At 37.9% G+C, this 17,733-nt stretch overlaps 1 protein-coding gene across 6 annotated transcripts in view; it reads left to right on the top strand.

Moving 5' to 3' along the window:
- Positions 1 to 11,321, top strand: part of LOC128248675 (transmembrane protein 229B-like) — a 72,438-nt gene extending 61,117 nt beyond the window's left edge. For all 6 annotated transcript variants that reach the window (XM_089357228.1, XM_089357226.1, XM_089357224.1 and 3 more), the window contains one exon: positions 6,487 to 11,321. In XM_089357228.1, the coding sequence (XP_089213354.1) occupies positions 6,487 to 6,999 (513 nt within the window). In that variant the 3' untranslated portion in view covers positions 7,000 to 11,321. The remainder of the gene's footprint in view (positions 1 to 6,486) is intronic.
- Positions 11,322 to 17,733: the final 6,412 nt, after the last annotated feature.

Raw genomic sequence — 17,733 nt, 5'->3', positions numbered from 1 at the left:
GCATGCTAATGCTGCAGTTCTGGGTTCGCATGAGAATTTAGAGACAGTATACCTTAACAAGGTCCAGCTGACATACTTAATTAATCGACCCCGAAAGGATGAAAGGCAAAGTCGACCTCGGCGGAATTTGAACTCATATAAGTTTTAGTAATAATAAGGAGGGTAGCTATTTGCTTAATTGTTGAAGCCTCGAGTAGAGGTGGAAATTCCCTTTGGGATTGTAGAAACAAAGAAAATTGTTTCAAAATTTTTTGTAAACGTAAAGTAGTTTATCAAGCTAAAGTCATTTCTGAGAGCAATGATTACTTTTATATTGGTTCTTCTGCTAATTATATTAAGAAAAGGGTTTCAAATCATTGACATTCCTTTAGGAACAGAAATAGGGATTCTTCTACCAGTCTTAGTAATTTCATCTGGAATTTTAAAGATAATAATAAAACGTTCTTTATTGAATGGAACATTTTAGGGACGGCTCCGGCCTATAAGATTGGTAATAAGTTCTATTCTCTTTGGCCTGAAGAATTATTTTTGATTTTATTTTCTAGAAGAAAGCTGTTAAATTCAAAATCAGAAAGAGGGTTTTTTTGTGTTCATAGGAATAAATGTATGTTTAAAATTTTAAATAAGCAGGTGTTTTTTTGTTTTTTTTGGGATGTTTTATTTTGTTTAATTTGATTAAACGGTTATTAAGAGTTTAATATTCACAGTTTCACACCTTGCATTTTGTATCATCTGTCTGGATGGTTTTTGTCCCTTTTTTGTATCATCTAGCTGTCTGGATGTTTTGCGATCTTGTCCCATTTTTTGTATTCCTTTTTATATACATATGGCGACGTACGTACACTTTGGTCTCTTATATGTAAGTATATATATATATATATATATATATATATATATATATATATATATAAATATAAATTTTGAATTTTGTACGACTCTCTTATTCTTTCATTTTTCTCTCTATCAGCCCCTTTACACTTACTTCGTTCTTTCCACTCTTCTTTCTTTCGTTCCTCCTCTCTCACATTTCCTGGCTTTCTCTTCATTCTTACCTTTCTTTCTCTTTCACTTCACTCTCTCCCTTTTTTTTCTCGTCCCTCCCTAATTCTCCTGACCCTCTGCCTCTACCTCTCTTCTCTCTCCCCACGTGACCGGTGCTCGGCCAAGCCTGCGTTTCTTTCTTGGTTCAACTACCATCCATGCAACATCTATATTCCTCCCTATGCCTGTCATCTCTTATGTCCCTGCCGTAAGGCTTCACTTCTACACCCGCCAGCTTAATTTAATTCGTCCTTAGTCGAAAGACACCTCTTGTTAATGTCCTGTTATTTGCATTTGTATTTGTGTACCATTTCTCCGTTTTTTTTCCGTTCTTGTTTTCGTATACATTCGCTGCTTTCTTCCAAGGAAGCTAATGCTCTTAGCTTAGTTTTTCGTTGGGGCTGCCCAGGCTGGAGCAATCTCGAGTATAACAATCCGAAATTGCAAAGATAATCTGGAACTCGACTGAGGAAAGAAAACTTCGAATGACCCGTCCGTGTATTTTCCCGTCCCTCTTTTGTATCATCTGTCTGGATGGTTTGTTGTCCCTTTTTTCTATCATCTAGCTGTCTGGATGTTTTGCGTTCTCGTCCCATTTTTTAATTCCCTTATATATGTGCATATATATGTTTATGTATGTATGTATGTATGTATGTATGTATGTATGTATGTATATATATATATATATATATATATATAGATAGATAGATAGATATATAGCAATAAGAAAATGGAGGGGACACTAGTGTAACAATAATTGGGTACCCTCCCAGCAGTATATTGGATATATACTATCCCTTAGTGGGTTGGATCCTCTTCGTTGGGGCTGCCCAGGTTGGAGCAATCTCGAGTATAACAATCCGAAATTGCAAATATATATATATATATATATATATATATATATATATATATATACATATATATAATAAATGGAATGGAGAAAGTTCATATCAGGTAAACCATAATGAGCACATATGTATACGGATTTAATTTAGATAAAAATTGTCCAAAAAATCATGTATTGATATATTAAAAATACATATAGAAATATAAAAGCATAGAAAAATTTGAATATTCAAAATACATATCGAATATAAATATATGAATATACAAACATAGTAATAATATAATGAAGTAGATAAAAACGTTTTTATTTTTTAAAAGAAAAAATATATAGTGTAGAGAAAATAACACGCGTCAAAAAATATTTTAGGTTACATATTAACAGAAAATACATATTAACAGAAAATATTCCTACGGCCGTTTCAGGGGTTCAATCCTTCGAGTAAAAAAATGCATCTTAAAATTAATTTTCAGGGAAAAAGTGATGTTTACAGTAGAAATGCATTCAATTCATTGCAATAGTCAGGAAAAACCGTCGTGTAATAAATAATCCAGAAGATTGCTCACGAAGTGGGACTCACCACAGGATCAGTGTATTCCATTTTAACAAAGGATTTGTACATGCGGAGAGTGTTGGCGAAATTCGTCCCCAAGGTGCTGGTAAAGCAGAAGAAGCAACTCCGCATGGAAATCACTCAGGACATGCTGGACTCTTCCAACCAAAACCCAGTCTTCTTGAAGACCATCATCATTCGTGATGAGACATGGTTTTATGCTCTCTACTCGATGCGATCGGTCATTTGCGTGGAAACAAAGATCCGACAAGCGCGCACTACACGTCTATACTCTAGACGTAACAGCTGAGAACAGACGTAGCCTACTGGTGCCCAAGTTTTCACGCATACGCAGAAAGAGTGGCATCACCTCTCACCCAAAGGATTTTGGCCATGCGGCGTTAGTTTTGGCGAGAAAAAAAATAAAATCGGATACTTTTGAACGCACCTTGTACATATGCGTGTGCGTGTGTGTGTGTGTGTGTGTGTGTGCGTGCGTGCGTGTGTGCGTGCGTGCGCATGCAGGTGCGTGTGTGTGCGTGCGCGTGTATATATATATATATATATATTCAAATATGAATTAGAAGTAACTCAAGCGTTGTAAACAATATCGAACAAAAACAAACATACACAATGTTCGTCGTTGGGCTACGATTTAAGGCGTTGGAGATGACTCTCTCAAAGCACCGGATGTTAAAACACCTGAAAGTCAGCTCACAAAACACCGTTAAACATTTTGCTCCGGCGTGTTGACGATTCTTCCATCTCGCAGCGTTTACACAGACACGTGTGTGTGTGTGTGTGTGTGTGTGTGTGTGTGTGTGTGTGTGTGTGTACGCACATACATACAAACATACATACATACATTCATATATACAAACATAGTCACACATATATACACGTACACACATAAACAAAAAATAAACACAGAGAAATAACTCACAGTTGCCAGTGGCATATGTTTCAACAAAATAGACAAATACATGTATATCAAATACGATGCAACATAAATTCTTGATTTATTAAAATTATCTCAATCATTAGAGGATGTGCCATAATTGCCGAATGACAATTAAAATTAGCTCCATATGGGAAGGGGAGATAATCTAAAGAGTCAAGAATAAACCAAAGCTGACATAATATTAATCTAAAGGACAGGTGTATTGTTTGAAGATAAGAGGACAGCTGTGAACATATGAGCGGAGATAAGGTTGGACAATTGTCGTGCTGATGGCACCTATTGAGGTAGGAACAGGCGTCCTCGGTTATCCTTTTATCTCCAAACAATAAGCCTGTCCTCTTCCTTAATAGCATGTCAATTCGTGTCAGTTCGACCAGTCTACTAGAAATATCAGTCAAATTGCCCTTGTATGACATCCTGCTGTCTTGAAAACGAAGATTTATATGAATGGAGAGGAGAGACGCTATTAGCGTGGTTCACCCAAAAAAGGAAGCGCTTGAAAGCAACACTGTCATGCGATATTTCGGTTTGGAATCAATAGTCGTCGCTCAACCGCGCACTCCTTCGCGTAAACAGCGTGCGACCATCGTAAGGACAACTCAACTCCAAACGAAAACAATTCTGCATGCAGCGTCGATGTACACAAGGTCACATTAAGGACACAGATTTTAACTAACGTGGTTGGGTCTTAGGCTCTATAAATTAGTAAGTTAATGTACATACGATATTTCGGTTTGTAATCAATAGCTGAAAAATATTTGTATGGGATTCGTCTATGCTTAGAAGTAAGACTTTGATACTGAAGCTAAAAGAAAATAGTTGAATAGTTGATCAGGATTTAACACATTTCAGCATATTTTTCATAATAAACATAATGCGTTCCAAACAGTTTTTATTCTAACAAATTGATATCTATGGTACTGCGGGAACAGGCTATCATTGCTACCACTGAGACAACTCAGTCTGAAGTTTACATCGGTTCATCCATTTAATACAACCTACTTATATAATTTCATTAGCTGTTTTTTTAAAGTTTGAACAGAAGCAATGCGTGAACCATGTAGGCAGTCGTACGTACCCTAGAAGAGAGGGATTTCTTCCCCCAGGGGTCCCATTACTCATTATGTGAAAAATTTTAAGAGTCTAAAACAATCTTTGGAACATAAGTAATGTATGCTCCCATTTTGGATAAAATCAGTTGCAAACTTCAGAAGTTCTGCAGGTTTACACACACACACGCACACACACACACACACACACACCCACACACCCACCCACACACCCACACACACATCCTCAGTTATATATATATGTATGTATGTATGTATGTATGTATGTATGTATGTATTAAACACCCGTAAATTGAGTTAATTTTCTTCTATTAATTGGTCGGATATTTTCGGTTGAGCAAAGCTTTCCAACTCACAGCATAACGTATGCAAGACCCCACCGCATTGAAATTTCAAGCGTCTCCTCAATGTGACATAACCATCTTTGCTACAACCCGGATGCCACCGTTAGAAAATGTTCAGAATCGGACAGACTACTTTGTTAAAATACTATTAGGTTGTCACGAAAGTTCTTGCGGTTTTTAACCTTTAAATTCAGATGCATATATCTCGGCTCAAACAAAACTTTATTAATCGAAATAAAGACCATCAGAATGAACACACTTGTGCCAACACGGAACAAATTTATTTATGCCAGTAGCGTAAAAATCCTATGTCCTGGTGATGATGAAGTCGTTGAAGGCGTGTTTGGCATCGTCTTGTTTTTTGAAGCATTTCTCATGCAGGTAGTTGTCGAGATGCTTGAAAAAGTGGTAGTCGGTAGGCGAGAGGTCTGGTGAGTATGGCGAATGAGGTAGAGTTTTGTAGCCCAATTCGTTCAACTTCTGCAGGGTCAGTTGTGCGACGTGCGGCCGAGCGTTGTCGTGGAGAAGAATTGGTCCTTTTCTATTAACCAATGTTGGCTGTTGTCGGAGTTTCTTATGTATTTCATTCATTTGTTGACATTACTTCGCCGCCGTAATGGTTTCACCTGGATCCAAAAAGCTGTGATGGATGAAACCCACCGCAGACCACCAAACAGTCACCATGACCTTCTTTTGGTGCAACTTTGGCTTCGGGAAGTGCCGTGGAGCTTTGTCGGCGTCCAAACACTGAGCTGAGCGTCGCCGGTTGTCATAAAGAATCCACATTTCCTCGCAAGTCACAATCCGGTCGACAAACGGGTCGTTCTTGTTGCGTAAAAGAAGGGAAGACAACACTTCAAAACAGGGTTTTTTTTTTTTTTTTGGTTGTCGTTCAATTCGTGCGGCACCCATTTCTCAAGTATTTTTGTTTTTCCAATCTCTTTCAAGTGGTTGGAGATGGCCGTATACGTTACGTCTAATTCAGAAGCAAGCTCTCGAACAGTTGTGCGTGGATTGACTTCGGCTAAGGCTCTTAATTGATCGTTGTCAACATCCGATGGCCGACCACTACACTTATCATCATCAAGACTCTCGTTACCGCTTCGAAATTTCTTGAACCACCATTGTACTGTACGTTCATTAGTAGTTCCTGGACCAAACGCATTGTTGATACCGTGAGCTGTTTCAGCAGCTTTTTGGCCTAGCTTGAACTGGAATAAGAAAATTGTGCGAATTTGCTTTTTGTCCATGTTCTATTCAACGTTCCAGAAAAAATGGTCTAATTATTCAAAAAGAAAAAGAGTAGCACAATTAGATAGAGCGAAAAACGGGCTTTAAAATTATATGTAAAGTCAAAGTAATTTAATGAAAATTAATTTGAAAATACATAATTTAAAACCAAAATTAAAAATTCCGCATGAACTTTCTTGACAACCTAATATTATTGCATTATAGAATGATTAAAGCATTAATTATCAAACTTGGAATTTACTTCTTAATTATCTACTGTGTTGATTAAGCATACAACCACCATCCACCGTGACATTTGTTTTGCTGTTGAACGCTTGACCATTATTTTTTCATTTCGAAACAAAATTTGAAATTTTGAAATTACTTTCATATTAATTAGTAACAAATTATTATTTTTTCTTTTTCTTTTTTTTACATTTAAGCGCGTGAAAGAAGACTTAAAGAGGCCACCAATTGCTGGAAAACCTAATTTGATACCACTGTCATTTTCACAACGTTTTTACATCTATGCTATCCACGGATATGTGGCGGAAGTAACATACACAGCAATCTGGGATGTCGTTTACCACAAAAATAACAAACTCCATGGAATCACCAGTATTTGGTGTCTTTTCATTTATGGTATTTGTATGCTAGTTCTAGAACGCCTCTATTTCACACTACGTTTTAAAATATCATTATTACTTCGAGGATTTGTGTATGTACTATGGATTTTCCTTTGGGAATTTAGCACAGGTTTCGTACTGAGACTCTTTGATGCCTGTCCTTGGGATTATTCCATGTTTAAAGGAAACATCATGGGTCTAATTACTATGGAATATGCACCTATGTGGTACATTGGTGGAATTTTGACAGAAAAGCTAGTCATATCATTTTCCCGGCAGCTATACTGGGGACCGTATTTAGGGAAAGAAGGACTTGTAAATACTCAATGATTTTCAAACTATAGAATACAGAGAAATGAAATTTTGGAATTATAGAATTATAGAGAAATGTGTTCTATGATTATTTATTTCATGAAAGAAAAAAAGAATAAATAAAAATTTATGCTTTTATTGAAACGAAAAAAAAAATGTCATTGTAAATATGACTTTGTATTAAATATGTACGTGTGAAGTACTTGTTGGCTTTGCTCGCAAAATCTTTAATTCGTCTATTATATGTAAAAATATATATGGATTGTTTTGGCTGACAGTAATACGTCCTAAGTCAATGGTACCAAGGACAAACCAACATTCTACATTATCTCCTTTTACCTAGCCATCAGAGGTAGACTCCAGATCATCTGGTAATAATCCTTAGATCATCTGGTTATAATCTTTAGATCATCTGGTTATATTAACTGATGAAAGCGGGCGAGGTGGTAGAATTGTTTGCACGCCGGGAAAAATGCTTAATAAGCATTTCGTCCGTCTTTCCGTTCTGAGTTCAAATTCCGCCGAGGTCAACATTACAGCTTATCTTTCGGGGTCGATGAAATAAGTACCAACTGAATACTGGGGCCGATGTAATCGACTTTACCCCTCCACCGAAATTACTGACCTCGTGCCAAAATTTGAAACTAATATTAAATGTGATGGACCAGCTTTGTACATTTGTCTCGGTTCACTTAACTTTCAAGAAGAGGTGTCAGGTCACTCGAGAATATTACATGCGATAGACTGTTTTTCATAATAAACATAGTGCGTTCCAAACGGTTTTTATTCTAACAAATTGATATCTATGGTACTGCGGGAACAGGCTATCATTGCTACCACTGAAACAACGCAGTCTGAAGTTTACATCGGTTCATCCATTTAATACAACCTACTTATATCATTTCAGTAGCTGTATAAAGAACATAAAAACAATACGGTCAAAATAGATTACACGTTCATGAGTCTTAAGTTCGAATTCAGACTTCTGCCACCTTTTTGTTGCGTTTCTGTGTGGAACACTTCATTGCTTCTGTAGGAAATAGTTGCTACATCATCTGGAAATTCTTTCTTGCGATAGACTGACATTTTATCTACGAGGAAGAAAAAGAAAATTGACCTTTCAACCAACTTACACCATGAAATTAGGGCCAAACACTGGCCTCAAACAGATTCTAAATTGTTGAAAAAGGGGACAGAAGAAAAATAAACTCAGACAAAAGTGTTAAACTGCGTGGGGTTACGGAATACAATCGCTCGCTTTTATAGCCAAAATTCAGTGTATGATCACTGAATGAGGTACCGTGTTTGTCGGTTGGAAACAATAGTTCTAATCAAGTTCATTATAGGTGTGAAGAAGTAGAAGCTCTATTAAGGTGTCATTAATTTGTTGTTTGTGAATAATTACAGCCAGTCGGTGGGTTACAGTCGGTGAAACATGGATAAAGAGTTACCTCTTATTATAGCCTTTAACTCAGAACTTGTACTACAAACAAATTATTCAACATTATCAGAGGTGTAGCTGTATGTGCATGCAGGTGTGTGCGCCTGCATGTGTGTGTGTGTGTATGTGTATGTGTGTGTGTGTGTGTGTGTGTGTGTGTGTGTGTACAGTTAGAAAGACTGGTAAAGCAAATACATCATTTTCACTTGTTCAATCTTTCTTTGTGCACAAGAAATGTACGTATACACATACGTATACATATATATACATATGCATACATTTACGTGTGTGTGTGTGTGTGTGTGTGTGTGTATACATACATATATACCAAGGTCTGATCAATAAGTATCCGGACTGTTGCCATAGTAACGAAGCTAAAGCACGCAGAGTGAAGCCGCTTGGCAAAGATTGACCTTGAACTCCTGCTGTGCATGCGTACTAAGTTTTAACGTTTAGCTCACTTCTGTTGTTTACAACAGTGCTTGAAAGGAAGGTGTGTAGCGTGTGATCGTCGCATTGACCACGAAAGAGAAAGTTGTCATGGCGATACCTGCTCAGAAGCCTATGCAAAGTTGCAGAAAGTGTATGGAGGGGAGTGTATGAGCAGCACACAAGTGTACGAGTGGTTCAGACGTTTCCAAGATGGCCGGAAAAATGTCGATATTGACGAACGTTCTATGAGACCTGCAACCAGCAGAACTGAGAGAAACATCGCAGATGTGCGTGCAGCTGTGAGGGGAAATTGTTGAAGCACGATCTGTGAGTTATCAGAGGATGTGTAAGTTAGTTACGGTTCAGTTCAGTCCGTTATCACTGAAGATTTGGGTATGAGACGTGTGTCTGCCAAGTTTGTGCCTAAACTGCTTTCAGCTGACCAAAAAGACACTCGGGTTTCAGTTGCACAAGATCTCTTTGATTGTGTCGAGGGCGATGAAAACTTTTTGAAAATTTTGCATAGGCCTCTGAGCAGGTTTCACCAAACTTTCTGCAAAATTTGATGCAGATTCTCTGATCAACATTGTCATGGTCAATGCGACGATCATACGTTCCTTCCAAGCACTACTGTAAACAGCAGAAGTGAACGAGAAGTTTGAAACTTAGTGCGCATGCACAACAGTGTTGAAGGTCAATCTGCGTCAAGCGGCTTGTAAGTCGTTTACAAGGGAGTACGTTGACCCCGAAAGGATGAAGATATTAATCAATAAATAAGGAAAGGAAATTGCTATGGTACTGAATACTGACATTAAGTTGAACCCTAACTATCAGTGGCACAGCATTTCATGTTTCAAGACAATGAAGACTATTTCCAGCAGAAACATATAATTATGATGAATTAATCTTACTTAGACTAACAGTAAAAAAGAGAAATAGACAAGCGTATGCTCGATAAAATAATCTCAAAAATATAATCTCATCTTTATTACTTTCGAATAATACATAGACTGTGGTAAGATAGCTTAGATCTAAATAAAAAAAATTAAAAAATACTGATTTCTATATGTTGATATTCAAGAATATTATCCGTCAATCAAGATTTATTCAGGAGGCCCTAAATTTTGTTAGACCAGTTCTAAAGATTTAATGAAGCAGAAATCGAAATAATATTTAACACAAAAGCAATTCTAGAATAAACACGCGATGTGCTCCTAGTGGTCAGGTATTATAGGAGAGACTATATCTTCTAGATTAAGTTTAGTTGAAACGGATTTGAAAGTTTTGAATTGACTTCAGAGTAAAGAAGGCAATGTGCCGAGCATGCACATATAATATTTTTTCTACATATTACAAATATATTAAAGGTTATAAAGATATTAAAGTTTTTAGTCCTTGGCACAGATATATAGCGCTATTTCATCCTTCTTTTGAATCGTCAGCACGTCATAACATGACAAATAAAGCTAAATTCATCATTTTATTATCAATGTTATTTCAGTCAGACCCTGTATGTAATTCCCATCGGAAGCTGAGTAGATTAGATGTGTAGCGTAGACTCGGTTGTAATTCCTCTCTCTCATTTATTATATATACGTGCATTCGAACGTAGCAGGGAACAACTAGCCTTTGATCGCTATTTGGATCCCGTTATGTCCACTACTCTGATTGGTTGTTATTAGCGCAATTTGTCTCTTACTCTGTCATGCCAACTTGCCGTGTATAACCAGTCGGAGACCCTAAATAAGATCAGGTGGGACAACCTGTTTACAACTCTGGTTTTAGCCTAGAGTTCCTTATAAAAGCTCAGCTTTTCCTCTTTACGAGGTCTTTGGTTCCAGACCTTTTAAGGACTAGCCACTAACCACAAAGACACAGTCAGTTCCAGCGACAACGCCAACCAAATACCACCACACGTTGAGACTTACCAACATCGTCCAACAGTATTACGGCAACCTCCTTCTTCATCGCCACTATCATGTCCTTCTTAACATCGTCAACATAATCTCTCTACGTACACAGCTCAGCAAGCAATTCACACAGGTTGCAACACTTCACTATTCCTGAATTATCTCACCACGGATCAACAGCGAATATACAACCTGTATGAACTCCTGTGCAAGTAACCCAGGCAGCAGCATCGCAGCCACGACTTCACGTACGAAATGTACCCGTAACCAGCTCAGCGTCATGGCTGCGACTCCTTGATACAGTATTTCATCTATCGTGTACTATTGACTACAAACTGGTATTATCTTTCTTGTGTCTATGAATTTAATCCTCACTTCGATGGCTATAGACTCTTTCACTGTTTCATTCATTGCCATCCTTATATGTTCTTAACACGCATACGTCTATGCCTACACATATACATTTTGCTCTCATGACGGCCTGTCTATTATACTGTATACATGACGCACACACAGACACACATGTTAACATATCAATAAATATTCTCTTAATCATTCTCGCGTGGTTGTGTCTTTTTCCCTCTGGCATTTATATCTTCCATTCCATATCTCTTTATTGTAAGGGCTATGTGAAATGGTACGAAAAAGCCATTCTCGTCACCTCATATCACACGGTTCTTACAGATGAACGCTTGTTATCTATGGTCCCACGTTCAACAACAAAGCCTTAACTATTAATATGTAAGTGCGTTTGATTGTAATAATGCTGTAGGTGAGTTCGCTAGTCAGTTACTTTAAGCGAGAAACGAACTTCTTGAAAGAGACTCGAACAGCCAAATTCAGTTGCCGTTCAGCCATATTGAAAAAGAATTCGAACTGAATCCCCAAATGCTTCCTAACATTCACATCAGACGATGTGATCTGAAATTACTCTGCAAAACAAGTAATCCTAACACTGAAAAATGCTGCTGTGAGAGAAATCAAAATAAAGCTATTGAACTGATGGCTGGAGAGGAAAGATGCTACAAATCAATGGACAGTCACTATGCTGGGCCAAACTGTAAATGTCAAACAATCTGATATTTAAGGTTTGAGCTTCGATTTGTCACCTCGTAACGTAGACCCTTCAAAACTTCGCAATGGTACAAATCTTGCTTTCAGTGATATGATATCTCCTATCCTGGAGATTACAATCATGTCATGAAAATTTGTGGGTCATTGTAGTTTCATTTGCAGAATACCACAGAAGTTAACTAGTTTGTTATTTGAATTTCAAAGGTTTCGATTTCCTGCCATGAAAATTAATAAATCTCAAGAAGCAATCATTGTAAGTTGTACTAACAGATATTTGCCTTTACACACGATCAGTTCCATGTGTTGCTTCAAGAGTTGGAAACTTAGCTGTCACTTCATTATAGCATCACACGTAAAACCAAGAATTGTTTATCATTAGAGAAATACACCAGCAAAATCAAAAGCATAGTTTAGCCCTCGACCTTTGGCTGCAAACCGAAAATGGTCAGTACCACAATCTCTAAAGTAACAATTGAATTCACCCACTATGTAATAAATTACTATACTAGAATTTGTTTTTCATTTCTGTTATCCAGTACACTCACACATACTGCTCAAATTCAATCCAGGCATTCCAACACACACATGCACAGACACACATACATACATACACGCGTGCGCGGCATATGTAGCAGCACTTAAAACTGAAAATTAGGTCAGGACTATCTGAGTAGACTTTGTCTTGGTTGGAGAACAAAAGGGCAAGCAAAGATTGGTTGCATCATTTTCTTAAGAAACATGTGAAACATGTATATAGAGATCCTTTGAATGCAGGAGTAAGGATTGTTTTTGTGCATTTTTGCAAGTAAGAATAGAATTTTGCTATTATGTTGCACTTCTTGATGAAATAATCGAAAATGACGAAGTAAGTAATTTTTGAAACGTATTCTGAGCATAAATTTAGAGTACCCCTAAATTCACAATGCTAGATAATACTAAATATGAACTCCTGAATGTGAGGGCGTCATTCTTATTCTTCCTTCTCAATACATCTGTGGGAGAATATGGTGTCGTCATCAGAAATTTGTGTTTGCCGTTGATCTATCGATCTAGAGTAAATACAAGCCAGAATAAATACAAGGACGTGTTGTAGACCAATAAACCTTATTTATAGGTGTCAAACCAAAGTGACAATTATGTTGAGCTGAAGATACCTAATAAAACACATAAAAACTTGTAATGATGTTCGCATAATTTTTTAATTGTTTTGTAAAAGTTTTGATAGTTGTCATAGAGACTTTAGTCTCTCTCTATCACCCTTCAACAAACAGCATTATATATGAAGAGACATTAGAACAATTTTACAACATAATAAAAAATAAGTTTTTATTTTTTTGATGATGCTTGGTTTCACAATTCCTGTCATTCAGCTTAGCAGCCACTGATTAAGTTGTAATTTGGTATTGGAAGGTTAAGGGCTTCCTTGATGCCTGCCAGAGAAGCAAGTAGCTATCACCATCGAAGGCATCGAGTTGAAGAGTGCTTCGTTGAGGAGCGGGGAGTTGTCACGTAGAAGGTCTGTCGCTCAACTGACTTACAAAGTGAAACTCACTCTTTAAGTACGAGTTTTACTACGCATGCGGTGGTGAAGTCCCCTGCGCATGCGCAGAATAGTATTTCCTCAATGGCGACTATAATTTCGCGCCACTACAGTTTGATAATTATGCTCCATAGCATGATCCAACTTATCCTACTGTGAGATAACTTGAAACTTTTGACTTGAGTTTCAAAGATTACAATTTTTTTTTTCAATTATCTGTCTAAGCCCCTGTTGAAAGTGTTTGCAGGGTTTATTGTACATATGTATATTGTATATATGTATATTGTATATATGTATATTGTATATATGTATATGAAATAGACAATGTAGTAGATTTATTAATATAACCATATACTGTTGACATCATAAGAATTTATCAACTTGAAACATTTATAAACAATTTATAAACTTGAAGTATTTCGAGATCCACCGTTCCAAAGAGAGATTTCACGTTCTCTCGAAGTTTCTAAATTCTTATAACCCTAACAATATACAATTTTCGCCGGTAAGAATGAAGTTTCTAGAATGGGAAGTGAAATTCGGGGCTTCCTTTGGTCCTGTGGTAGAACACTGGTCATCGCCGCCGCCGCCGCCGCCGCCACCGCCACCACCACCACCACTCCTGTTCTGCTGTTACTGTTGTTACTACTTCAAGACCTACCGTTTCAAAAAAGGAAAAAGAAAATTTATAACTATATTGATTTTTGTGAATTTTACCTTCTCCGGTGATGCCGAGTGAGAGGAATCAAGTGGTTCGCTCTCTCCAGGTTTCTGTTCTGAACTTCTGTGATTCAACTATGGGTATCAATGTTTAATCTTCCCAAGTTGTGTTTAACTACATCCTTGCATTGTAAATGAAATGGACAATAAAAAAAGTAAAATTAAGTGGTTGTCTGGTAAGAAGATTGCTTCTCAACCACATGGTTCCGGGTTCAGTCTCACTGTGTGGCACCTTGGGCAAGTGTCTACTCCTATAGTCGACTAAAGCCTTATGAGTGAATTTGGTAGACAGAAACTGAAAGAAGATTGTTGTGTGTGTGTGTGTGTGTGTGTGTGTGTGTGTGTGTGTGTGTGTGTGTGTGTGTGTGTGTGTGTGTATGCATATGTATGTATGTATGTTTGTATGTATGCATACGTATGTATGTATGTATGTATGTATGTATATATATATATATATATATATATATATATATATATATATATATATATATATATATATATATAGATAGATAGATAGATAGATAGATAGATAGATAGATAGATAGATAGAATTGGTCTCACGTGGAAAAAAACCCATCTAATAACGGCTCCGTTCAGAAGGCTGGAATAATACCTTCATGTACCAGAGGGGAAAGAGAGAGACACAAGAATGAGAAATACCAGTTCGTAGTCAATTGTACACGGGGATTGAAATACTGTATAAATGAGCTGTGGTGATGATGCTGAGCCGGTTGCTGTACATGTCATCCGTGAAGTTGTGGCTGTAACGCTGCTGCCTGGTCACTTGTACAGGAGTTCTCGTTGGTTGGATATTCGCTGTTAACCATGGTGAAGTAATTCACAAACAGTGTTATATTGGAACCTGTGCAGTGTTGCTTGAGCTGTGTACTTACAGAGATGATGTTGACGACGTTAAGAAGATGATGGCGGCGACGAAGACGGTGGTTCGTAATACAGTTGGACGGGTCGTCTGGTGTTGTCGTTGGAACTGGCTGTGTTTTGTGTGGTCAGTGGCTAGACCTTAAAAGGTCTGGAATCAAAGACCTCGAGGCGAGGAGTAGCAGGGTTGAGAAAAGGCTGTCTCACGTGATCTTATTTGGGGGCTCCGATTGGTTATACGCTGCATATTGGCGCGACAAAGTAAGCGACAAATTGTGCCAATTGCAATCAATCAGAGTAGTGGACACAACGGGGTCCAAATAGCGGCCAAAGGCTAGCTGTTATCTATGTACGTATATATAATAAAGGGGAAAGGGGAATTTCACTCGAGGGTATGCTACATATGTATGTATGTATGTATGTATGTATGTGTTTGTATGTATGTATATGTATCTTTGTGTTTGTTCCCCATCACCACTTGACAACCGGTGTTGGTGTGTGTGTACGTCCTCATAATTTAATGGTTCGGCAAAAGAGACCGAAAGTGAAAGTAATAAGCTTAAAAATAGAAGTTCTGGGGTCGATTTGTTCGACTAGAACCGTTCAGTATGACTGCAGTCAAGTAACTGAAACAAGTAAAAGAATAAACAAACAAAAGCACTCAGAGAGCGCAAACCTCCGCCAAGGCAACACTAACGTCGTCTTAACAATTAGCCAGGCATGATTTTTAAAATGAGAATATCTGAAATAAACTCGACTGCTCTCACGAACAAGAATACTAAAAATAAACCTGACCGCTCTCAAAAATTAAGTTTAAAAAATCGGAAAAATAATCCAGAATCCTTGTCCTGTACTGGATCGATCCCCAAATCTAATCAGTTCGTGCTAGTCATGAGGCCAAACATCCCTGAAAATTTCATCCGAATCCATCATGCGGTTCTTGAGATATCTTGTCCACGGACAAACAAACAAATACGACTGAAAACAATACCTCCACCTTCGCTAAGGTGGAGCGAAGACGGATGTAATAAGATAACGCAGGGGGAGCATGGTTAACGTATTAAACGGAAGAGAGAATCTTAATTAGAAATGATCTTATTAGAAATGATCTAATTAGAAATCTCACAGAGAGAATTAAGCAGCAGTGTTACGATAAAGCAGTTGTATACTGTCAACTCAATGTGACAGTCCCAATAAGGAATCATACTGCTGCTATTTAGCCCTGTGAAGCTGGACCGCTTCCTGTCGGCCTTGACACATTTCCTGTGTCCTTATATTTGCGAGGGGGAGACAAGCACCCCCACCCAGCCTAGTCTGCATTCAGGGACATGTTTCTGAATCTTTGCTCGTCATCAGCCGTTTTAAAGTTATTTAAACATTACTTAACATTAGTGATGAGGTTTCTTAAATAATATTTTCGTCTCTGCCAGAACTTGCAATTTTTCTTTTCTTTTGCTTTCTTTTTGCTTTTTACCGGTGTTTCGTAATTGATTTTTTTATCTGGCTTCTCTCCCCTCCCAGGACTCGTGCCTTTTCTTTCATTTCGCTTCTTTTAATTTATACCTTCCATCTAAGTAAAACCACCTCACATTCATACCCTTGTGCACATATCCATCACACATCCCACATTCCTTTTGTCTCACACTCGCAACCGTTTCCATCTCCTCCTCATCCTCTCTGTCTCTCTCACACACACACACTCACACATCAACATCTTCCTACCCCGTTAACCTACGCCACCGTATTTCTGCACTTGCACACTTCTACATACATACATCCAGCCAAAATACACACACCACTGCCTCGAAGTGCTCATCTCCAAATACGGATACACTCTTAAACTTGCTCATACGCACTTGGTCGCTACTCCCTTTTCAACTTACATTCTAGAACCACATCTCCGCCTGGATCCTAACCCCCTGCCCGTTTTTTTCTTTCACTGTCTATTCCTCTTTCTCACTCTCCCTTTGCTTTTGTCTTTCTTCTGATGAAATATTTATGTCCAAAACGTTAATACAAGAGTTAAGCTAATACTATTTCTTTTTTTTTTTTAAACTTGTCCCACTGTGTTGTCTATGAATTTTCTTATAGACTGTAGTACTAATTGTAGTACATTTATTGCAGTACTAATTTTAGTATCTTAGTGTGATAAACTTATTTGTAAGATTACGAGAAGAATGTCATGTTTTGGGCTTGGCCCAAATGACAACTCCAACTCTCTCTCCGTCTCACCCTCTTTCTCAGACCAAAGGTAAGAATCTCATGGCAATTAAACTTAGCAAACTCTTATAGACTCACCTTAGGATGGTAACATAGCTAGGGGAGGGTGGAGCCTGAAGACGGCCCACCCCAGGAGGCACTTTTGGACCTACCATATAAAGTTGTATAGGCTTGGGCACCAGGGGTGGGGTAAAACTCAAGGGCTGCCCCCAGGCGGCACACATACTAGCTACACCACTGCTCATGGATATGTTTTTGGTGACGGAAACTATCATTAGTTTCCTGGGATTTCAGATTTATCTGGCTGTCAATAAAATTGTTTACTTGGTGAATATACTGCTATTTTCAACTTACCTCCTGGTGATCTGAAATCAATTTCATATTACCCATTACCCCTCACCACCACAGCCACCACCCCCTGCTCTGCTGCTACTACTATTACTACAACTATAACAACCACCACCACCAGCAACAACATGACAACAATTACTGCTACTTCTACTACTAATGCAGCAGGGATAAAGTGCTATAAATAA

The sequence above is a fragment of the Octopus bimaculoides genome, chromosome 9 (genome assembly GCF_046866305.1).
Source record: "Octopus bimaculoides isolate indiv1 chromosome 9, ASM4686630v1, whole genome shotgun sequence".
Taxonomy (NCBI): domain Eukaryota; kingdom Metazoa; phylum Mollusca; class Cephalopoda; order Octopoda; family Octopodidae; genus Octopus; species Octopus bimaculoides.
Note: the sequence above shows the minus strand (reverse complement) of the source record. Positions and strands in the feature narration are given on the sequence as shown.